The 22,929-nt window shown below is 40.6% G+C and overlaps 1 protein-coding gene across 3 annotated transcripts in view; it reads right to left on the bottom strand.

Annotated features, from left to right (window-relative positions):
• The window catches only part of tprb (translocated promoter region b, nuclear basket protein), a 23,300-nt gene extending 558 nt beyond the window's left edge, over positions 1–22,742 (bottom strand). The window contains exons 1-50 of one of the 3 annotated variants that reach the window (XM_032524879.1): positions 22,539–22,698; positions 22,041–22,145; positions 21,868–21,941; positions 21,066–21,162; positions 20,857–20,960; positions 20,532–20,696; positions 19,802–19,894; positions 19,588–19,668; positions 18,840–18,927; positions 18,552–18,692; positions 18,339–18,439; positions 17,733–17,930; positions 17,503–17,610; positions 17,180–17,406; positions 16,773–16,936; positions 16,543–16,685; positions 16,221–16,369; positions 15,950–16,112; positions 15,638–15,772; positions 15,418–15,558; positions 14,976–15,144; positions 14,271–14,437; positions 13,669–13,821; positions 13,380–13,496; positions 12,682–12,885; positions 12,330–12,517; positions 11,953–12,100; positions 11,534–11,671; positions 11,160–11,291; positions 10,930–11,036; positions 10,594–10,804; positions 10,277–10,423; positions 9,816–10,014; positions 9,507–9,700; positions 8,895–8,968; positions 8,534–8,727; positions 8,065–8,355; positions 7,330–7,484; positions 7,136–7,216; positions 6,483–6,671; positions 6,211–6,372; positions 4,615–4,708; positions 3,711–3,865; positions 3,483–3,551; positions 3,274–3,365; positions 2,690–2,799; positions 2,448–2,546; positions 2,101–2,251; positions 1,596–1,717; positions 570–665 (exon numbers count right to left, since the gene is read on the bottom strand). In XM_032524879.1, coding sequence (XP_032380770.1) covers positions 570–665; positions 1,596–1,717; positions 2,101–2,251; positions 2,448–2,546; positions 2,690–2,799; positions 3,274–3,365; positions 3,483–3,551; positions 3,711–3,865; positions 4,615–4,708; positions 6,211–6,372; positions 6,483–6,671; positions 7,136–7,216; positions 7,330–7,484; positions 8,065–8,355; positions 8,534–8,727; positions 8,895–8,968; positions 9,507–9,700; positions 9,816–10,014; positions 10,277–10,423; positions 10,594–10,804; positions 10,930–11,036; positions 11,160–11,291; positions 11,534–11,671; positions 11,953–12,100; positions 12,330–12,517; positions 12,682–12,885; positions 13,380–13,496; positions 13,669–13,821; positions 14,271–14,437; positions 14,976–15,144; positions 15,418–15,558; positions 15,638–15,772; positions 15,950–16,112; positions 16,221–16,369; positions 16,543–16,685; positions 16,773–16,936; positions 17,180–17,406; positions 17,503–17,610; positions 17,733–17,930; positions 18,339–18,439; positions 18,552–18,692; positions 18,840–18,927; positions 19,588–19,668; positions 19,802–19,894; positions 20,532–20,696; positions 20,857–20,960; positions 21,066–21,162; positions 21,868–21,941; positions 22,041–22,145; positions 22,539–22,698 — 7,045 coding nt within the window. Of the gene's footprint in view, positions 1–569; positions 666–843; positions 1,107–1,595; positions 1,718–2,100; positions 2,252–2,447; positions 2,547–2,689; positions 2,800–3,273; positions 3,366–3,482; positions 3,552–3,710; positions 3,866–4,614; positions 4,709–6,210; positions 6,373–6,482; positions 6,672–7,135; positions 7,217–7,329; positions 7,485–8,064; positions 8,356–8,533; positions 8,728–8,894; positions 8,969–9,506; positions 9,701–9,815; positions 10,015–10,276; positions 10,424–10,593; positions 10,805–10,929; positions 11,037–11,159; positions 11,292–11,533; positions 11,672–11,952; positions 12,101–12,329; positions 12,518–12,681; positions 12,886–13,379; positions 13,497–13,668; positions 13,822–14,270; positions 14,438–14,975; positions 15,145–15,417; positions 15,559–15,637; positions 15,773–15,949; positions 16,113–16,220; positions 16,370–16,542; positions 16,686–16,772; positions 16,937–17,179; positions 17,407–17,502; positions 17,611–17,732; positions 17,931–18,338; positions 18,440–18,551; positions 18,693–18,839; positions 18,928–19,587; positions 19,669–19,801; positions 19,895–20,531; positions 20,697–20,856; positions 20,961–21,065; positions 21,163–21,867; positions 21,942–22,040; positions 22,146–22,538 lie in introns of those variants that run through there. The other 2 variants (XM_032524876.1, XM_032524878.1) reach the window with 2 other exon arrangements.
• Positions 22,743–22,929: the final 187 nt, after the last annotated feature.

Genomic DNA, 22,929 nt, shown 5'->3' with positions numbered 1-22,929 from the left:
AAAAAAAAAGAGAGAGGGATCTGGATCACACTGAACAGCATGCTGCAGTCCACAAGTCAGGCGTGAGTGAGAGAGCGGCCGTACCCTCTACGTTCTAACGCTGGGTTTTACAGCCTGCTTTTTACTACTGCAACTACGTTACCTCTCTGCAAAAGTGAACTAATAGTCAACTTTGCAAATGGACGGGGGATATTTTATGGTAATTTAGAGGTCCAAGCCAGCCTCATCTTCAAAGCCGGATGCATTATAAGAGGTTAGACTCCGTCTACTGGCTGCTACTCTGCACTTCTGATTGATATCACGAGACAATTTTTACCTCAACGAGAAGTCTTGTCACATTTTAATCTCAAGAGATCTCTTCACACCTCTAACAAATGTTTATAATCCATTCGTGATGCTTTCATTGGAGAAAGGTTTTTATGAATGTTTTATTATGTTGCCAAACTCGAGCACCTTGAAAATGAGCCATGAACTAAATACACAAGTCACTGTGACCCTGGAACAGTTTCAAGCTCATGACCAATGTTAGCACCATAACCTCCCAATTTGTATGTGTGCTCTCATGTTACCTCCTCTCTTCATACGGCCGCCGCGGTGTTCTGGCCAGCGCTGCAGCTGCCTGCTGTGTCCGAGTCTAGAGGGTCTAGGTGGAGCACTGCTTGTATCTAGAAAGAAAAAAAAAAACACAGCAATCAGAACTGAGCACTAATTATGTCAAGTAAAGTCAAATGTATTTTTGTAGCACATTTAAGCTGACCAAAGTGTTTAACAAGCATTGGCAGAATAAAGCAGGTCAACCGCAGACAAAAAACAATTACACATATATTCAGGCAGAGATCCAGATAATTGATGAGTAATGCAAAAACAAATCAAGAGCCATTATAACATGACAAATAGTAGTGGCACTTTAAGTACATTCAAATGCCAAAGAAAATAGGAGGGTCTTGAGCTGTGCTTTGAACGACTCAGTAGAGGGGGCAGATCTGATGTGATGGGGCAGTTTGTTCCGCAGACTGGGGCCCGCAACTGAGAAGGCGTGGTCGCCCCCGAGCTTCTGCCGAGCCCAAGGGACGACCAGAAGTGACTGGTCAGAGGACCTAAGTGACCTAGGGGGGTATAGGGAATTAAAAGGTCAGATAAGTATTATTAACATATAATGTATACTTTATTGATCCCTCTTAGGGAATACACACACACACACACAAGAGATGTTAGAGCTGGGGGCTGCCCACACACACACACGAGATGTTAGAGCTGGGGGCTGCCCATGGACAGGCACCCCGAGCAGTTAGCGGTTGCCTTGCTCAACAGGCACCTCTACAGCTACCCCAGTGCACACTCTGTACTTGGTCCATGTGGAGACTTGAACCAGCAACCCTCCAATTAACAAGCCAGGTCCCAACGGAGTGAGCTATTGCCGCCTAAAAAAGGGAGCCAATCCATGCAGTGCTTTTAGTACGTACTGCAACTGCCCATACAAAGTACATACTGTTGCACGCAGTATGTACACAATTGTGTACAAATTTTTGTATACAAAGGGGGCATAATTGTCATTCACAGTAGTGATCTGCGCACGTCATGTGGCTACACTGTACCTGCAGAGCTAGAGGAGGGCTCCTGGCTGGTGGAGGGAAGACTGGCCTTGGCAGATTGCTGGCCTGGCTCCTCTATATCTCCCTGCGAGACCACAGGATCTACTGACACTTCTCCACTGGACCTGGAAAAAACAGACCCACACACACACACAACATGCTTGGGATCTGATGAAAATAAACAAGCAGTCTTAAAAACACCTGTGAAAACATGAATGCAAGAAAATAAAATAAAAATCACAAGATGCACTTATTATAAACCTGCTAACTTTTACAGTCAGTAGAGTTTGATATTGGATTCAGCTATCGATACTAACGGTGGAAAGAGCAACATATTATCAGTGAATACAGAAAAAGGTCATATTTCTGGTATAAAGCCTGCATGGAAACAAATAATGAATGTTGCAGTTAAAGGGCAGGGCTTTCTGACTGCCAGACATCTGAATTCCAACAGCTGGGAAAAAAGACATGAAAAGATTGACAAACAGCAGAGAAGAGTGAGCCTTACCCATCAGTGTCCGGCTCCAGGAAGACGTCGTCTCTATCCTCCCCTGTAGCGGCTGCTGCTGGCAGGCCTGGTGTGGACGTGCTCACCGTGGGAACTGACTGGGAGGAGTGCTCAGCGGTGTCAGACTGTGCCACCTCTGAGAAGATTGTTACTGGAAGACAGAAAAGAATTCCACTCACTGATCTTGAAGCATCTGATAGCACTCCCAAATTTGACGCTTTCCATCCATCTTACTGACTACTTTCAGAAACTTTAAACTGGAGTATGTTGATGAAAAGGGTCGGTCTACAGATAAACAGAACAGATCGCCTTGTATCAGACTGACTGAGACAAACAGAGACGGCTACCTGGTGTTGCAACTTGTGACGGTGTAATGGGAACGTTGCGTCCACCAGACTCCTCTTCGTGAGTTGCTAGGAACAAGGGGCTTTCATACATCCCAAGACCTGCAGACAAGTAAAAAAATAAAAAAAGAAGTTTTCACATTTCTGTGAAGAAGAAGAAAAAACATAATCTTTCTGTTGCATTTAGCTAGTGGGGTGTTTAATGCCGTTTTACGTAGACTGAACAACATGTGGCGGCGGAGTACCTCCTTGTGATGCGAGCTGTCCCAGGTCAGAGTGAGAGGAGGAACAAGGCTGCGGCATGTCGTCTGAGGGACCAAACCTGAAGCGAGGCACACCGGCCACTTGGGGAGAACTGACAAACAAAAAACAAACAGTCATTCAGTGGCATAAAACAGAGCAATGGCAGTTTAGTTCCTTTCTCCCACACTTTTTACTGTTTAATATAAATATTATCTAAATATTGACCTGTTAACCTCTGATTATAAAATTAAAAAAAAAAAAGGTATATGTATGTATAGAGGGCAAAAAGTCCAAGACCATAACATAGTGATCTGTATGAACGTTTTAAAGTAATCTAAAAGATTGAAAGAAGTTTGAGTGATGTCAAAACAGAAACTAAAAGTACTTCATTAAAAGAAGCAATGAACAGTACAAGTATACAAGTTAAATCTATGACACTAAAAATAAATATTTTTTATAGAAATAAATAAATAAGGTCAGTGATAACGGCTCATGCACCAATGGTTTTGTTAGTATTAAACAACATTTCAAATATTTCCTCGCCACTCCTACTTCCTGGTTTGTGTCCACTGTGTGTGAAACTTACTGAATGGCCTGGTCAAAACCATCTGAGCGGTGTGGCACCACCAGAGTGGGAGTGCTGGGAACCATCCTGTCATCATCATCAAAGAAGTGCTGCTGCAGAGAGAGATGGTAGAAAAGTGGTGAATACAAACAGACACACAAAAAGATTTCACTCTTTCATTTCTGTAAATAATGTAATGACTGTAAAATGTGATGTTATAGAGGACTTACAGAACTGCCTGGCACCCCAGAAGTGAGCTGAGGGACTCTGCCCACTGACTGACGACGAACAGGCATATGCTGTGGAGTTACATTTTACAAAATTGATGGTCAGAGCTTGTGATCCACACAGACATTGAAATGCAAAAAAAATTATACACAAATAACTCACAATAACAAATCCATTTAAATTTACATTGTGCTTTCCCTAACGGAAGACAAATTACTCTTCCATTATACCTGAACCTGAGCAGGTGGCCCCAGTTCTGATGTTGGGGCAATGTTCAGGCGAGGAGCCAGCTGATGTGTTGGTCTCCGTGGTGACTGGGGCATCCGTGTACCAGAGCTTGTGATAGGTTGTTCTGTAGAGTATGTCTCCATTGTACTGCCCTCAACTAAAACAGTAGAAATGCTTAAATAAGCAGAAGTCTATTTTATTTGAAATAAATACATTGGTTTAGAGCTATAAGAATTGTGAACAAAAGAAATTATAAAATCCCAAGCAATCCACACTTTATTTATAGGCTCTAAAATTCAGATTTTTGGAACATTTTTTTTTAAACAGCTTAAATCAAAAACAAATTACTTGAAAGCAACCAAGTTACTAAAAATGAGAGAAAGTCATGATTTGAGAGGATTATGCATGTTCAAAAAACAAACTAAAATTCTTGTATTTCTTTTTTTTTTTTTTTTTAAAGGGTAGATTTATGTGGTAGAGAAGAACCAACAATGTGTGTCACACTTCATAAGTTTTAAACATCGTTTGAGTTTCCCCCCCAAAAAAATACCTTTGGGAATCTAGCTGCTTCCTAATGGAAAAAGTAGGTTCTTTTTTATAATTATGAGCCCGACTGGTCTAATGTACTCAAGTTTAACATTGACCCCCAGCTACATAGGGTCTTACAATAATAATCATTAGATTCATTTTCAAAGTAAAGCCACCTTTATGTGCCCTTGTTAAAAGACCTTTTTTTTTGGCTAACAAATGTACAACACTTCCGTTCAGACAGACCACATATTACAGCTTTCTCAGTCATCATAAAGTGTCAGATAATAATTAGACGGCGGAACAGTTTGTGAGCGCATGTGGAGAGTCTGAGGTGGATCTACGTATGTGCGTTTGACAGGGTTTCCTGGATCTTACGGCTGTGTGTCTGGGAATCTGCTGGCCTCTGGGTGGAGTCAGACGCCCCCAAACTCTCCTCTGTCTCTGTGCCCGGGTCGGTTACATCAGCTCCCTGAGAAAGTAAAGAAGAAAAGGAAATAAAGAGAAAAAGAAAAACCACAAGAAGAATTTAAAAAGTTAAAATGTATAGTGAGGAAAAAAGAGGAAATGTGAAGATAAGTAGAAAAGAAAAACAGGACTTGAGTAGAACTGAAGTAAGCAGGTTATGGATGGTTCCCATATACTATAAATGCCAGGATATACTGGCAGAGCACAGGATGCAGGTTATGATTCATTTTCTCCCTATACGGAACAAGGGTGCCCTTTAGAAAAGGCCAAAGATTAAACAGACTTGTATACTTCCATATGTGCATTAGTTTAAAATGTTGAAGACCCATACAGAACCCACAGACAGCAGGGCAAATACACATTTTTTTTTTTTTTTTTAATTGAACAAAACCATTACTTTGTCATTCTATTTATTCAATCAATTTATTTATTTGTCATCTGAAATCATTTTATCATATTCTAATGCTTTGACTGTTTAATTACATCTTACATGCATTTTATTAAACTCGGGACTCTGTGTGCCTTGGAGTTTTCCTTGTTTACAAATTCTATGTTCTGCTTTGTGCTGCTGCCTCTAAAAGCAGCACACAGACACACCCGGTATTGGGAATCATTAACTGTAAACCACAAAGATATATATTCTATTTGTATTCAAAACCCTATTCTAACTTCTTTCTCAATATTGTAAATTCATTTTCCGACCTGACTGCAGAGATGAGGAAATAAAACAGAATACCATCTAATCATGAAGCCAACATGGATAACAAAAGTAAAACATAGGGCCACCAAACGTGATCACCATGAGGAAACCATATGATGCGTCCTTTAAAAAGAGAGCACACTGTTGTTATGCGTGGTATGGTGAAGAATACATGCAACAAATCAGAAGATTTGGCATCCTATTGACTATAAATAAAATCCACCCAAAAATATCAACACATGGAAAAATAGAAAGAGCATGTCTGTATGTCATTTGTGTTTTATGCTAGCATAATTGATTATGTTAAATGCTTTTGTCATAGTTAAATATATATAAAATATAATTATTCATAAAGCTTTAAAATTATTCAGTGATTATTTCTGATTTTATAGACCTTTTTTTTGTTACTTTCCACTCACATTTACAGGATTCAGGGAATCATAAACAACTACAAACAACTTAGAAACGGTTCAGGATGACCCCTCTAATGCTTCTAAAATGTCTCATGTTTCAATTGCTTGGTAATACAGCTGGTAGGGCCCTTTTTCCTTGTTGCTGTAAATCACAAACAAACAGATTGATATAGGAGATGACAACGGATTTTAGAGTTCAGATACGATTTTTAGATAAGAGATATCAGTTTTCGCTTAGATAACTGCTATTTTATGTTTAGGTCTATTTTTAAGTTCATTATGTTGTGGTCTATTTATATTGGCGTCATATTGTAAAAGCAAAATAATTCAATGTTTTTTTAATTACAATTGTGAACCTGTGATAATGCTGAAAGGTCAATAAACTAAATAAACCTCTGGGTCGTCTCCTTCGTAAGCCTCATTGCCGTCTCCGCTCCCCTCGTTACTGTCCTCTCCTTCCTCCCCCATCTCTCCGTCGTCTTCCTCCTCATCCTCTTCATCTTCATCTTCCTCCTCCTCCTCGTCTTCTTCTTCCTCTTCCTCCTCATCGTAGTCCTACATTGAGCAGTGGTCACATCAGTAATGGCGGGAAACCAAGTGTTTTAAAAAAAAAGACAAATTCTGCGACTGGTGTTTCTTTTAAATTCTCGACAGAAACTCCATACCTGATCTTCTTCCTCTTCATCCTCCTCTTCCTGGTCCTCCTCACTCTCTGTGTCTGTTACTATGACAATCACTTCGTGCTGCAGTTGTTCAGGTGTGTCACTTTGGGTCAGGGTAACCTCTTGGTCCATTGTGACGGACTGGGAGGCTGCACCATCATCTCCTTCCTCCAGTACTGGAAACTCCTCTGTCTGCAGGGCAGAACAATGGACACAATTAAAAACATGCAGTCTGCTCATTTACACCCTTTTTGAAAAGGTAACATCTTTCACAAAAAGGCTTGATACATGTAGTTCCAACAAGTAATTACCACATAAATTTGGCTTTCACTACTCCTGCCTGTTACATTGTTCCATTCGTTCCAAGGAGATAAGATTTAATGGTGAGTCTATAGCTAGACTCAAGATGTCTTGATAAAAAAAAATCATGCAGCAGGCCATCTCCAGCATCAAAAGAATGTAAAACAATTGCAGCATATTTATCCTTTCTAAAAGGCAAAAGAAAAAACTGCTAACTCCGACTGACAATACTATATGCATTACAAAACAATTTGGTTCCCCGCAAAAGTGAAGATGATGTTAAGAAATGCTAATAACGTTGTTACTGCAATGAAGTCTTTGGGATTTATTATTATTTATACTAGGTTATGGCCTACCTGGCTCGCTTCTACACCGTCTTGACTGTCTGTTGGTACAACCCCCTCAGCCTCAGCACTGTCCTCCACCAGCACCTCCTCCTGAGGAGAACACACAACCCCTATGTGATGGCCACAACATAACTGTACAAGTTGGAAGATCATTTAAAACAATGAATAGACATATTAAGATTTATGTGTAACCCCTTCCTCACCTCTGGACCCACTCTTTGGATGATGCGCAGCTTCTTAGGTATAGGAGCCCTAGAGTTATCCTCCTGGGTGGACTCTGTGTCAGTGACCATGGTGGCGCTTTCCTCCTCCTCTCGAGGCCTTTTGGACATGGAGGAGGTACCTGGCGTTGCTGAAACTAGAGATAAGGCATGGATATTGTTTAGAATTCTCCCTTCTGAAATGATACTTGGAAAACTACCCCATGTCTAAATTAAACAAATTAAATTAAAGGGGAACTCAATGTGGCTTACACTGGATAGCTGTACCAGCAATGTGGGCCAGCATTCTATCATTGTTTAATCTTTAGCAGCATGAATGAACTTGACTGTATTAATTTCAAGACACAGTTCTAAAAATTAGCATAAACATCACCACAACATTGAATTTCTTTCACTCCAAAATTTCTAAAACAAGAGCCTAGTTTGTTAAATCAAACCATCAAAGGCGCGCACACACACACACACACACACACACACACACACACACACACACACACACACACACACACACACACACACACACACACACACACACACACACACACACACACACACACACACACACACACACACACACACACACACACCTCTCTGAATTATCTCCTGTTCATCTCATATACTAATATCTTCCCAAAATAGAGCACTAATATAGATGTCTATTGCTATTTCATATAAAACCCCACAATTATCTTTATATTTAACAGTTTAGTTTCTCACCAGTCCCAAACACAGAGGAAGTGGAGGACGTTGAAGGCCATTCCACCTGCGAGCTAGTGGTTGCCTCAATGACCACAGGTGATGGCTCCTGATTAGCTGGCTCTGCATGGGTCATGCTCTGTTGCTGAGTGGGTTGGACAAATGCTGTTGCCTGTGTCTGGGTCTGCTGCACTGTCAGCATGGGGCTTGCTAACGTGGTCTGGACATTGGGGCTGGCGGAGCGCACCGAACCGCTGGCACTGCCGTACACAGTGACATGCTCCACTGGTGGGCCTTCAGTAGACTGCATGGCTGTAGTGGATTTTAAGTTAGAGGAAAACAGATTTAGCTTTCCATTGAGCCTGTAGCTGCATTATTAGCACTTAACACATGCACAGGAAAAGTCCGATACTAGAATAACTTTTAATACTCATCTTTAGGGCAAGGCTAAGGCTTGTTTCCTACATTGGAAGCTTGAAGCTAGACTTACCTTCCTGGGTCTCCACCTGTGTGGTGGGCATGACAGTAGCTGTGGGTGTTGGGGTGGGTACAGTAGCTGGGGTAATCATTGGCCTGATGCTTGCTCTTGGAGTGGGTTTGTTCCCCGGATTGACAGGTTGCTTGCTGCCTGTAGCCACAGGTGTTGGCTTAATGTTGGCAGTTGGAGGCTCAGATGTGCTGGCACTGAGAGAGACAAAGATCAGGACATTTATTTTAAGAAAGTCTTGAACAAGTCACAGCAAGTGTACTAAAAAACATCCCAGAACTGCAGGAAAAATTATGATGTTTTCGCTTCTATATACCCATGTTGCACTACAGTGGAAACGTTTTCTTGTGGTTGTGAATCATACCTGCCCCTGTCTGCCGCTGGGGTCGTCTTCAGACTGATCTGTCTCTGTTCTGTGCTCCTCTGCTGTTCCTGGGTCTGAAAATCAGGACAGAAAGACAAAAGTCATGATGGGAATCCACGAGATGCTGAGTCAAAACATCTTGACTCTCACTTTCACTAAAGTTGTAACAATGCAACTTGAGATTCTTTTTTTAGACATCAGGAAGTTGCCATTCTCTGATACAATCTAATTAACTTATCAATTATGTATTCAAGACATTTCCCATGGACGATTCTCCTAGTCGTTTCATATGATGTATAGGTAACTAACTCTTTACAAATGATCTTTGACTCCATAAACAAATCTGAAAATTGAAGTTACATTTTACAGTGCTAAAAAGTTTATGCTGTTTCTAGGAGTTTATGTGAAGGTACAGACAAAACTGACATTTAAAAGAAGATTTAATTTGTAAACAATAACTCTGCTGATAAGAATGTTCTAACTCTTTTCTTGACGCCCCATGTTTAGGAAATTACCCATCGCATGTGTTAAACTTCAGCTGTGTATTTTCTGTAAAATTAAACAAAAATGTAAATGTGTGGCTTGTGAAAACTTTAAAGCAGACTCTCTCACCTTGCTGGGACCTGCTTCGGGTGGCTCGTCTCTCTGCTCTTGTCTCTCTTGTTGGCCTCGCAGGTCTCGCAGTTCTCTCTCCTGTCGACTCAGGCGGCCCTCATATTGAGACTTGAGAGCGCTCACCCGCACCTCCAGCTCCTCACGCTGTTGTTTTAGCTCCTCATTTTCCTTCTGCAGCTGGTCTTTGGTGCCTGGGCATAAATCATTTAGGTCAGAAAAAACAAAAACATGCAACACTACAATAGGGGCAAATAGAAGAGGCATGTATTATGAGATTTGATTGTACTATGAAGGACAGCCTCTTACTCATGAGCTGGTTGATCTTCTGCTTAGCATAAACAATGGCCTTCCTGGTCTTCTCCTCCTTCTCAGTCATCTGCTGTCTCAGCGTGTCCTCCTGAGAAGCTTTATCTTGCAGCTCCTGCCTCAGCCTAGTCAGCTCTGCCTGCAGCCTGGAGGACTGTTCTTGGGCATTACGCCCTTCAGTCTCGCGCTCTGTGACAACCTGTCACAGGCCAGAAAGACATGATACTGTAGAAAATACAAGCGTATTTTGGGGAGCACTGTCTATATAAGACTTTTTTCAAAAACATTTTTGTAGTGATCTTAAAGGTAAACTACGCAGGCTATATGATCTTGTTACCCGCTCAGTGCACAACAAGCATGGCCTGCCTTCCTGACAGCAGACAAAGAAGAATGCTAGTCTAACTGCAAAATGGACAGTACATTTGAAGGTGTTGGCTGAAACTTGTGACGTGTTGTTTAACCTTGTTGATGTTCTCCAGCTGTCCTTCCAAGTCTTTGGTTTTGGCTTCGGCCTGGTTCAGAGAATCTTTGAGGCTCTGCAGCTCTTGAATCGAGGCTTGACGAGCCTCCTCCTCTTGGGATGGACCTGCTGCAGCCTCGGCTACCAACTGGAGGATACACAGTATGGAAGGTTAATTATGCTCAAACAAGCACAACAGGGGTGGCTTTAGGTAATAATTCAAAATGGATTAAAATGATTAATACAACCATGCCCTTTCTGTTTTAAGATTTGGATTAAAGAATAAAGCAGTGTGACTAGGAGTTACTGAGCTCTTACCTTGTCGTGTTCCACCTTGAGTTCATCATATTGAGTCTTGTAGCGGCGTCCAATCTTCTTGACCTGGGTAATAGTTCGCCCCTTCTCCTGGAGTTCTTGGTTCTTGATCTCTATTTCCTTCTTCAGACTATTCCTCTCATCAGTTATCTTACTAACATTGTCACGCAAGTTCTGTATCTGGCTTTGCAGAGAGGTTGTTAGATTATTGCTCCTGAAGAGGGAAATTAAGAAATTGTGAAAATGATACTAAAATTGCAGAAAAGGAACTGATGGGATTAAATAAGACACTTATTATCCTGGTCAATTAAATTCAATAGTTCATTTGTAATCCCTCACCTGAGAACCTCTGCTTTAAGTCTGTTGCTGTCCTCTGTGAGCTGCAGAATACGTTTGAGATGGGCCTCCTTCTCCGGATCGGAATCTTTTTGCTGGGTCACCAAATGCTAAAAGTACACGAGAAAAGGTTTTGCGTTATTGGTGTGAAAAAAAATGTACACCGTACAGATGTACACACACAGTTACAAACAGCATTATGTATTTTCTTTCTTTGTAGTCTTTTCCCTTACCTGGGTCCGAGCTTTCCAGCGCTTGATCTCTTCTTCTAATAACTTCTTCTCCGCTTGCAGCATGCCGCTCTTTTCACTCAGCTCAGTGTTGGCCTGCTGCAGTGGCATGATGTCTGACTCCAGCTTTTGCACCTGAAACACAAAGAAGATAAGCTGAAACGTCTTAATTGGGGAGGCATACTCAGCAATACTTCCCAAAAATGTAAGTTTATAATCCCAGAATAATGGAGTGAAGTGGCTAAAAGTGTAGAAGAAACAGGAGTATGTCTTTTTACTCAGTTTGACAAAATAGATTATATCATTGGCACATAGCATTTTAAAGGGGGCGCATAAAATACAACACCTACATTTTTCTATAAAACAAAAAAGTATACCTTAGCTTGGGTTTGCTGCAGTTCTTGCGCCGTCTTGTCCTTCTCTTCTCTTAGCATCTTGTTGGTCTCCATCAGGATGCTCATAGTTTCCGTCTTCTTCATCAGCTCATCATGCTGAGACAAGGTCTTTGCTGTCACCTGAGTAAGATTAGCATTGGGCTATTAGTCACATATGGTATCTCTTTAGGTTTGAGTTCTATCGGCCAGGTTAGACTCATGTCTCGTGTATTTCATTAAGTAAAATGTCCTTGACCCCACATAGAGGAAGGTGAACAAATAGAGCATTTCTTTACACAAAGCAATGAAACTTCCAGGGAAAGCAATTTTCAATCTCCCTATTGAAAATCAACTCAATTGACTGATCCACAGAAAGGAATTTTTTAGTTGACAAGAGAAAAAACAAAAGAATAAAAACTTACCTGCATCCTCTCCTTTGCAGCACTCAAGCTGTCCTGCATCTCCTTCAGTTCACGTTCAAGGTGCTCTACCCTCAGACGATAACGCAAACTCTCCCCTTGGGCAATCTCAAAACGAGACTCTGCAATCTCCTTCTCCCGTCGCACAAACCTGTGACGGAAAACAGATAAGGATATTAAAAATTATGAAGAACATGAAAGGACAGGAACAAGACCATGGGAAGGCATGCTAGTAACAATTGCGGCATCCAACCTTCGCTTAAAGTCTTCTTGATGTTTTTTCCAAATGACATAAACAGCATAAACATACAACAAATTATATTGGCAAGGTTCCTTGAGTACACAAAAGCAAAATGGAATTTGAGTTAAACATGCATTACCTGAGAATCTCAAGGATTTGGTCTTGAGATTTGCCCTCCTCAGTTAGGGAGATGTTCATAGGACTCTCACTGGCAGCATGTTGCAACTTGTCAGCCATCTTGCTGCTCATCGTCTGAATCTGCTCATGCAGGAGGGTATTCTGCCTCTGCAAATCCTCATAGCGGCTCTCCATCTTCGACATCTCCTCCTGTAATACAAGCAAAGAAATTAAGATTAAAACGTATTGCTCACTCCTATTAAATACAAGCTGTTGGAGAAAATAATCATTACCACCTTAAGTAAAATATGATTAAATCAAACCCAAAATAAATGCTTTTAAAATGTTATATCTAATCCTGTCTATCAAATCACCTTGATGATCTTCTCCTGCTCCCCCCAGGAGACCCTGGCCTCTAGTAGCTCAGCGCTGACCCTCTGGGCTCTCTCATCCAGCTGGTGTCTGAGCTCAATAGCCTGCAAGGCCTGAGCCTTAGCAGCCTGCAGAGCTTCCACATCTGCTGCATGCAGCATCATCTCCCGCTCATACTTATCTTGTGCTTCGGCTGCCATCTTAGCCTAGGAAATTAGAAAGAAGATTTGAGATAATCATTGCATGTTAAAGTAATATCAATCATACTTTCACTGCCTGATCACCATTACGTCTGGTTTACTAGATTTCTAAGAGACATAGAAATAGCGGATTTTGACATTACTTGATGTTTCAACTTGCTTTGTGATCACTCAGAGAGGTATGTAGAGAAGGGAGACATATACAGATTTTTATAGAATTTTACAGACTATAACAAGATGTTATTAATCTCTTCTACTGATAAAATAGCAAATTATTTTTAAATAATATATAACTAATTGTACAGAGGGATATTTTAATAATTTCCATATTATGTTAAATATAAGGGGGGAAATGTTGACATAAGAAATTGTGGTGGCTTATGCAAAGCTTCATCTGTGGGAATATTCTCTAAAGATAGACGAGAAAAAGAACCAAAAGGTAGTCAGTATCAGGTACGCTGATTTTAATTAGATTATCAGTAGTAGTGATCACTGCTTACTTGCTCCTGGCTGTCTTGTAGAGCTTGCTGCTGCTGGGCTTCAGCTACTGCCAGTTGCTGTAGCACCGCCTGGTGATCTGCCTGGGCACTGCTGAGACTGGTCCGTAGACTGTTCATCTAACAGACAACACAACAAATTAATTAACAGTGTTCCTTACTTGTATAATGTAGAATAAAACTGAACTGAAACTTTGCAAAATGACAATGAACTGCTATTTCTTAAGAAAATTCTATAGCATTTTGAATCAATATGTGTAAACCCAGTTTAATAATGTGGGATTTAATATACCTCTTCCTCTAGAGTGGCCAGGGCTCTCCTCTTCTGCTCCTCTAAGTTGTTTTTGTCTTTCTCTGCTTCCAGAAGCTTCTCCTCCAGCCTACGGTGCTGATTCTCAGCCTCCTTTATACGAGCTTCAATAGATGAGCGCGCCTGCTCCGTTACCTGGTGATTAGGCATTTGCAAATATTTTATACAACCCTTCATGAAATCTTTAAAAATGTACCAATTTGTTTTTGCCATGTTTTAAATAAAAAAATGTGTGGAATCAGGAAAATCTGTATTCTAGAAAACTTAAAAACAAAATTGTGTGTCTAACTCTGCGAGGTTCTAGTTAATAGTAAGCAGCTGCATATGAATTAGAAAGTGGTGTCAATACATTTCTGCACGTTAGAATTACGTATATTGAAAAATGCAGCATTTCTCAACATTGCATATTCAAAAATCTTACAGTGTAATGGAATTAATTATAATCTTATTTTTTGTCAGAACATTATCTGGGGTGTAGTAGTTTTTATGTGTTTTTATTAGAAAATCACTGATGTTTTTATGGTTATACTCAATGGTTTTATGAGAGGCGGAACACTGACAGGCAGTTTAGGTTTGTTTTGCACCTGTTTCTCTTTATCCAGGGACTCCTCCAGACTCTGAGCCATGGCTCTGTACTGCTCCATGCTGGATGTGGCTGCCCTGAGGCTCTCTGCTAGCTCTTCTGCCCGGGATTCAGCCAGCCGCAGGCGGCACTGTAGGTCCTCTTTATCTTGATCTGAACCTGGCAGGCCTAAAATCAGAAATGAGTGATGAAATTAGAAAAAAGTAACAATAGTATGCTTTTAGGAAGGGAGGGTGGATTATGGACTAAGTACATTGTTAGAAGTCTGTAATTGAAACCCACAAACATTTGAAAGAGTGTTGCTCAGACATTTTATAATATCTAAAAATGTGGCGCTTTCAATTTTTTAGTGGATCCCATCTCATATAAATTGTTAAAACAGGAGTTGAACCCATAGCATCCTAGCATATTTCTTTTGAAAAAGTAGGTCAAGTCGATAACAAAAATAGATAGAACGGGAAAAATTGGAACAATTTAATTGCGTTCTTATAAAATTCCCCAAAAATGCAAAATAGCATGTAAATGGTGATTTCAGTGCACACTAATTACACAGACAGGGACTTTACGAGAAGCCATAAACAATTGACTTCCAGTGACGTTAACCTAGGATTTATTTTGCTTACATTTATGTTAGGTCATGGGATCGCTGTGTAATATGTACATCTGCCTGTATGCGCTGGTTTGAGTGTGGGTTTGTTGTGCTAACCTCTGATAATGGGCGTGGTAGGGGAGCTAAGGGTGTGACGTGCTTCGTTGCTGCCCAGCTGCAGCCGGAGTGTGTTAAGCTCCAACTCGGCAGCATTCAGCAGCTCCTTGGTCTTCTGTTGTAATGGTAGCTGTAGCTCAAGCTGCCTCTTTGTCTCCAGCAACTGGATCTGTGAATGAGAAATCAGTGCCATTAAGAAGTAAGCAAATTTCCGTTATTTTCATTATGTTATTTCGGTGTCTGGTTCTGGGTTGTAACGCATTTGTTTCATTTGTAAAGGTGGTATGTTCAAGATTAAACTGGAAGTTGTTCTTTAAACCCAGTAAACAGTACAGATTTATCAGTACACTACAAGACCTTTGCACATAACTTAGGCAGACATAACTGAGGGGAAACAATTGTGTATACAAGCAGAAAGCAGACCAATTGATTTTATGCTTACTTCCTGGTTTCTGCTGAGCAGGTGGCGTTGTTCCACCTCGTGCTCCAGCCTCTTCTGCAGCTGGGAGATCTCTCGTTCCTGCTTCTCCAACTGGCTGTTTAGACGCTGACGTGTATCAGTCTCTGAACGCTCAAGAGTGGCCTAGAAGAACTCTGTGGTTATCATTTTGAATGATATGTTTGTGAAACAATAAGTGACAAATTTCATACTTATAGATTACCTGAATGGCCTGGAGGTTGGTCAGCAGCAGGCTTTGGCTCTGTTGTTGGGTCATGATTGACTCTTTCTCCTGATTGAGCCTGGACTCCACCAGCTTTAGCATGTCTCTCTCCTTACGCAGGGTCTCAGCATGGCCCTAAGAGACAGTTGGAGATAAGTCTAGATTGCTATTAACTAACTATTAACTATTCCTCAAGCAGTCCCGTAACCATATCAAGCACCACAGCAATCATGATGCTAAATTGCAAAGAAAACTAAATCAGGCACAAACATCACCATGAAAAAGATAAAGGTTGCTGGAACAAAGACAAACCTCAAGCATGGTAAGTTTCTCTTTGGCAGCTTTGAGATCCTCATTCAAAGTGTGGATGGTCTGCTCATGCTTCTGTGAGGCAGTGGCCATATTCTGTCCTTTTTCTCTGAGAGAAGCAATCTCTTTTCTGTAGCGCTCAACGTTGTCCTGCAGCATCTCATACCTGATATTGTTGAAACAGACATCCTTTTTAGTGCCCAGTGTACACTCATTTGTATTCTTTAAACACATTTAGTGTTGAGTAAACCAGAAGAAGGTTTTTCAAACTAACCTCTTTGAGGCAAACTCTAGTTGGGTGGATATCTTGGCATTCTGGGAATGAAGGTCAGAGATCTGATCCTGGAGCTTCTCGTTTTGCTCCGTCATTGCCTTGGTACTCTCCATATGTTCCTTCTTATTGGTGGAGAACACCTCCTGCAACTGCAGATGCAACCAGACATTTTTATTTTTTATCAAGAGAGTTTGGTCTAAGAAAAACCATTTTCATGTGTTTGTCAACAGGAAGTGGGCACCATACTTTTTCCTGAGGCGAAAACAGAGGCTGACAAAACTGCCTATTTCTCACCTTACCGTGGTTCGTGTGGTTTGCTCACCTGTCGCAAAGCTGCCTTGGCCTCCAAGGCTTCAGCAGACTCTGTTGCCATGGAAACAAGTGTGGTGGGCGTTCCTGGGGTGGGCATGGCTGCAGGTGAGCGTCGGGGGGTGGAGGCCAGGGAGAACTCTTCAGGTGGTGTACCTTAAGGAAAAACACTCAAAAGTTCAGCCAAATAGCCAAATGTTTTGTGTCAGTAGTATATAACTTGGTTTATCTCATGTCTGTTACCTTGTTGAGGGAAGCTGACTCCGGTGGCCTGAGCAAGCAGCATGCGGTACATGTCCCTCTGCCTTACAATAGACTCAGTCATCTTAATCTGTTGCCCGCGCTGCTCCTTCAGGGACTCCAGCTCAACCTTGGCTTTCTCCAAACTCTGCTCCAGTTCTCCACGCCTGTAACAGATCATCTTTTTTAGCCTAACTGACAGTTTGAGATCTTTGGTTACTTACAATAATAAATTTAAGAATATAAATGTAAGTTGAGATCGCATGTTTGGGTGTTTTTAAAGCTTGGCACTCTTGTTCTTTAGCATTCTTTCCTCCCAATGTTGTTACCAATCACTGAATTTCAACAAAACAAGAAAACAAAAGAACAAAGAAACTAAAAGAACCCAGTAGCACACACATACTACGTACTTGTTGCCAGTGGCCTCAAACTCCTCTTTCTCCTGGGCATCACTGAGGTCCCTAAGGGCCACCAGAAGACGCTGATTTTGCTTCTGCAGCTCCTCTACACCACGGAAGGTCACTAAGTGTTGGCTGATCACCTCTGATGTGCTGCTGACGTCGGCTGAGCTCACATCCTCCTCGTGAACCACATGGTTTCCACGAGCTTCTTCCAGCTCTATCAGCAGCACGCGCACCTGGCAGAAATGACAGTGGTTGGCATGGAAAATAAGAATTTGGAGAAATCTGACCAGGATTATCCTTTAAACTGGAAGAATAGAGTGAGGACCCACCTGCTGAGCCATGTCCCCCAGCTGCAGTTCACACCTCTGGTTTTCCCTTTCCAGAACAGAGGAGCGCTTGTTAGCTTCATCAGCCTCCTTTTGCAGACGGTGTACCTCCTGTACACAATTAAATGAAACACAAAACATTTCAAAATGGAGGAAAAACAGTGTAAAACAATGTAATCTAATGGAAAATTGCCTTCCACTGAATATACATTTAACCTGTCTGCATAACCAACCTTAACAGCCTGCTCTAGCTTGGCAGAGAGACTGGCCACTGACTTCTGCAAGCGCTCATGTTCGTCCCTCTGCCGTTTGAGGATAGGGGCTTTTGCTTCCACTTCCTGCACAATGTCATCCAGGTACTTGTTGACCCGCTTGTTCTCCAATCGCTCCAACTGCAACTGCTCCTGGCTCTCCACGTATGCACTATACAACTGAAAATACAGATGAGATCTCGTGTCAAAGTAAAATAGTCCAGAAAGAAAACATGAGTAGTGTAGACAACTGGGCTCACTGTTAGTTCAAACTGTTTAATAAGCAACTAGCACAAGCAAGTCTATAACAAACATTGTGGAGAAAAAAAAAACAGTCCCATAATGGTGTAGTCTAACAGCACTTGTTTAACAATGAGATGTTTCTAAAATAAAACCAAACATAAGCGTAACCTTATTATGGTCCACAGACGGCATTACATCAAGTAATATCGGTAATCTTTTGTGGCAATCCATTGCACCTCATCCACATAAAACAAAATTTCACAAGACATTCCCTTAGACCTATTTCCATATCCTAATAAGGTTGTTAATAAAGTAATTTTGGTGTTAGAAATCAGTTGCACAAACCTCCGTCAGCTTCATCCCAGGCTTTATCTTGGATACAGCAGCAGCTGTTGGAGACATTGTCGTCATTTGCTCTTCTGTGAGCACAGATGTACCAGTAGGGCCTAAATATTCAAAAAAGTAGTAGAGATCACAGGTCATTTAAAAAAAATCCCTACCAGACTTTATAATGGCATATTATAAATTCAAGAAAGTACCAGAATCAATACAACAGACCTCTAAGTTTAGAACTTGACAGCAGCTCATTGGCATTGTCCAGCTCTTTCTCCAGACCCTGGATCCTCTCCTTTAACTCAGTAACACTTTTGTCTGTGGCACCATTCATCTCCTGCAACTTCTCCTCAAGGGCCTTATTTGCTGTGGTAGAAAGAGCGAACAGAGCAAACATAAGAGAATACCAACTGGGAACTATATTAAGCATTTTCAGACTTCACCCCTCTAGAAAGAAGTCAAGTACTAAATGATAAAAATGGAATTTGTGGTCCTTCTGTTATTGCCTCTCACCTTCTCCAGCATCCTTCAGCAGCTTATGTAGCTCCTCCACTGCCCCACTCAGCTCTTCACTTTTTGCCTCAGAATCCGCTGCTGCTCCCTATCACCACAACATTAGAGTTGGCAAAATAATGGAAAAGGAACTATGTAATACGTAGTACATAATTTCAGTAATGGCAAATATAAATTCCCAGGTGAAGGAAATACATATCATTTATTTTGTCTTGGGCTATGTTTAAAAATTGCATCTAAACAAATAAGCCAAAAGACATGAGATGCTCTGGCATATTCTGAAAATGTGAAACAGTGATACTCCATGAACGTAAACTGAAATTAATCCCTGGGAGTAAATGCTTTGGTGGTACAAAGAACTGCAATATCAGTTTGCTCCCATAATCCAATCCAATCCACTTTATTTCTACAGCACATTTTACAAACACAAAGTTACCAAAGTGCTCCACAGAAAACTCAAACATACAAAACAATTAATATAAAATATTGTAAAAACAAAATAAGAGCATCAGGTTTAAAAATTAAAAAAATAGATAAAATGAATACAAAAAATACAGTAAAACAATAAGACATCAGAGGACCACATAACTCACATGGAGTTAAAAGTCAAAGAATAAAAATGTGTCTTTAGACAAGACTTAAAACACTCAACTGTTGGGGCTGTTCGGACATGGAGGGGCAGAGCGTTCCAGAGTTTAGGTCCAACCACAGAAAAAGCCCTGTCCCCCCCCGAGTTAAATATGCATACCTTGTATAAATTGGAAAGCTTAATGTTGGCATTCAGCTCGTTTCTGAACTTTTCCTTCATGGTAGCTTGTTGTTCCTTGGCCTAGAATGAGCAAAGAGTTTTAAATATTGATCATTGATCATCAAGTGCATGACAACCATGGAATTCTTGTTTCTGTGTAAACCAAGACAGGATGAAAACTTGGGATAGGCTGTAAGAATGATTAAACACATACTTCTTTTAGTTTGCTGATCATGTCCTCATTCTGTTTCTGAAGGTGCTCATTTGAAGTCTTCAAACTGGCCACTTGGTCTTGGAGTCTGTTCAACTGAAAGTCACAAGAAAAGAAAACGTATTAAATAATGACCATAGGAGATGATGGTAATCCTTCATAACTGGAGGAATAAAAAATAGGGTACTTTCCATAAAATCATCTCTCAATGACAATAAAACCGCCTATTAGGCTAACTGAAAGAACACCATGCAAATCTCTGGGTAGGGTGAAGGGTATGTGATGATGGGGGGTTATTCTAATTCCAAAGACCAAGGGAACTTTATCAGGATGCATAGTATCCTGGATCCATGAAATAATAGGCCTTTAAAAATAAAAATCTGCCTGCCTCGATGGGAAATTAACATTGGGGTATGTATACTTATGCCCCCTGTATTTTAAGGAAGAACATTTATTCATGAAACACTATTCATTCATAAAGACAATAGGTGTCCTAAAAATGTTGGATTTTTCCTACTTTTTTTTAAATTAAGGCATTAAGATCAACTTCCAAAAGTTTTTTTTTTTTTATTATTACTCTTTTTAGTCAACTTTAGCATGGGTTCATAAACTTATGAGCACCACTGCAGTCATGCTATAATTATCATTGTATTTGTTGCCGCTGCTTTCATTGATTTTTTCTCCATGTCATTCAGCTTTATAAACATCTTTAGAAGAAGAAGAAGAGACATGCCTCATCTCCCTTGTTCTCCAGGTTGCACCTCAGTTCCAGGATCTCGTTTCCCTTCTGTCGGGACAAGGACAGTAGTTCCTCACTCTTAGCCTTCAACTCTTCGTTCAGCCAAGATGTTTGGCCATTCAGCAGCTCCTTCTCTTGTTCCATGCGCTTCTCCTTGTACTGTTAACGGCAAACCACCCCAACTTTATTCAGTGACTGGTTTATAAGGAAATGTGCAGTATAACAAAAACTAATAGCCGTTTTCAAAGTCACTTCCTCAAAAGACAAACCTGATGTCAAGATATTATTCAATCAATGTTAAAACAGCAACATAGCTTACTTTTATGTTGACTTCAGCTGATTCAAGCTCATCCAATTTCATCTGCAGGGCCATCTTAGAGGTGTTGACCTCCACCAACTTATCATTGAGTTGCCGGAAGTCATCTAGTGGAGCAACAGAAACACAAGTGCCATGTTGAAGTGACGGTTAGTATGAATGAACAGAAATAAAAAGTTTTAAAAAGGTTTCCAGACTCCATCTGTCCATACCATTTAAATGCTCCACTTCCAACGATCTCCTTTCAAGTGTTCGGACAAGTTCTCGCTTTTCTGCCTCCAGTTCCTCTTTGGCTTTTGACAGCAGAGTCTAAAAAGAAAAGCAATATTTTGACCAATTGATGGTATTGCATACCAATTCAGAGCTACTTGCGTTGTGGATAATATCTGGAATTTTGGTGACACCAAAATAACCCTTAAGAGTTGTAAATTAACTTTTCTGTCAGCGTACCACTGTGGCTGATGGATTCCAAAATGTACCAGTCACTAAATAGGATTATCATTCCATTATTGTTTTTACAACCCTGAGCCGTAGTTCAACTAACTGACCAATTCAAAAATTTGGTGCATTCTCCAACTTAACACGATCGTTTATTTAACATTTTCCAAAATATTCTCCTCTGCATGTATGCGACGTAGGCAAATCAAAGAAAGACATAAAAAACAAAATATACCTCTGACATGTTATCATGCTTTTACTTTTCCAAAAAGGGAACATGGTTTCTAGACACTTTAGGTTAAGCACTGTGTATACAAAAGCTTGTTAAAAATCTAAGTTTTGAGAAGGGCTTGTTAGAATCGGAAACATAGCAAACTAATGCAGGCAAGTCCTTACATCTGGAATATACAGAAAAGCTGCAATGAGCAGATATGTTCATTGAGTCAAGTGTGGACATCTGTGACTTTTCCACACTAATGTTACTTCTTCTGACAAGTAAGCATCCCTGCGACATTTGACATAGTTTGTGTTAATTATTGCCAACTCCGAATGGATGGGTGATTTTGTTTGCCTTACCTGCTCTGATGACAGCCTCTCTTGTGCGGATTCATATTCTTTGTTTTTCTGAAGCACACTTTTAAGATCCTCCTCTAAAAGGGGAGATTTGAAGATATCATTAATTATTACAAACCAGAGAAGCTAAGTCAAGTTAAATCCGTGTATAATATTGAAATAAGTTCCCTTTTTACCTTGCTTAGTAAAGTCCTCTTTCAGTTTAACATATTCTTGAGTCTGGGACAAAAATTCTTCTTGACACTGAGCAAGTTGTTTAACTTTTTCAAAGAAGTGTTGCTCTGTAAAAAGGTCAGCAAACACACAAACATGAAACAGTAAGTGGTTAATTGGCTAACGTTAGTGTTAATATTTTATACCGTAACTATTGGCTACTGTTCAATGTTACGTTGTCAACGCTAACGCTAGTTAGCTAGCTCAGTAGGTGAACATTAGCGAGCTGGTTAACCTGCAGTGCTGCCAAGAGATAGCGTTGGTCCGAATTCGCAAAGCCGCAAAAGATATAAGACAATTAACGGTGTGATTATAATGTGTTAGTTAGTACGTTCAAAGCAAAATAAATAACTTGTGCTTCGTTAACCGGCATGTTTGCATGATGAGTAAAGTACAACATTTAGCTGACCTAGCTAGCACACTAGCATCGCTAACTAACATTATACCAGGAAATATCATACCGCTGTCAACCCGAAATTGCTCATGTTGTGCTTTCAAATAATCGATTTCATACTGCTGATCCGAAAAAATCTTCTCGAGTTTGTTTTGAATTGTTTTTGGTAGCTTGGCTATCTCAGATATCGCAGAAGCTTCCAACTCTTGCAGCAGCAGTGCCGCCATTTTTCCGACAACCACAGTTCGAGCATGCGCATTTTGCGATTTGAGTTCTGACTGCTCCTGAAGCATTATGGGAGTTGTATTTTATACATTCAAACTTCAGAAGCAAGCATGTGTAGCCAATGCAGCGTGCAGATCCTTATAATCAAAATGATTAAAGATGATAGGGAAACATCAGTGATATACAGTTGGAATCTTAAAAAGTCTTGCAAAATGCCTGTATTGCATTATTCC

This window comes from Etheostoma spectabile, chromosome 9 (assembly GCF_008692095.1).
Source record: "Etheostoma spectabile isolate EspeVRDwgs_2016 chromosome 9, UIUC_Espe_1.0, whole genome shotgun sequence".
In the NCBI taxonomy this organism is placed as follows: Eukaryota; Metazoa; Chordata; class Actinopteri; order Perciformes; family Percidae; genus Etheostoma; species Etheostoma spectabile.
This window is presented reverse-complemented; position numbering and strand designations above follow the sequence as displayed.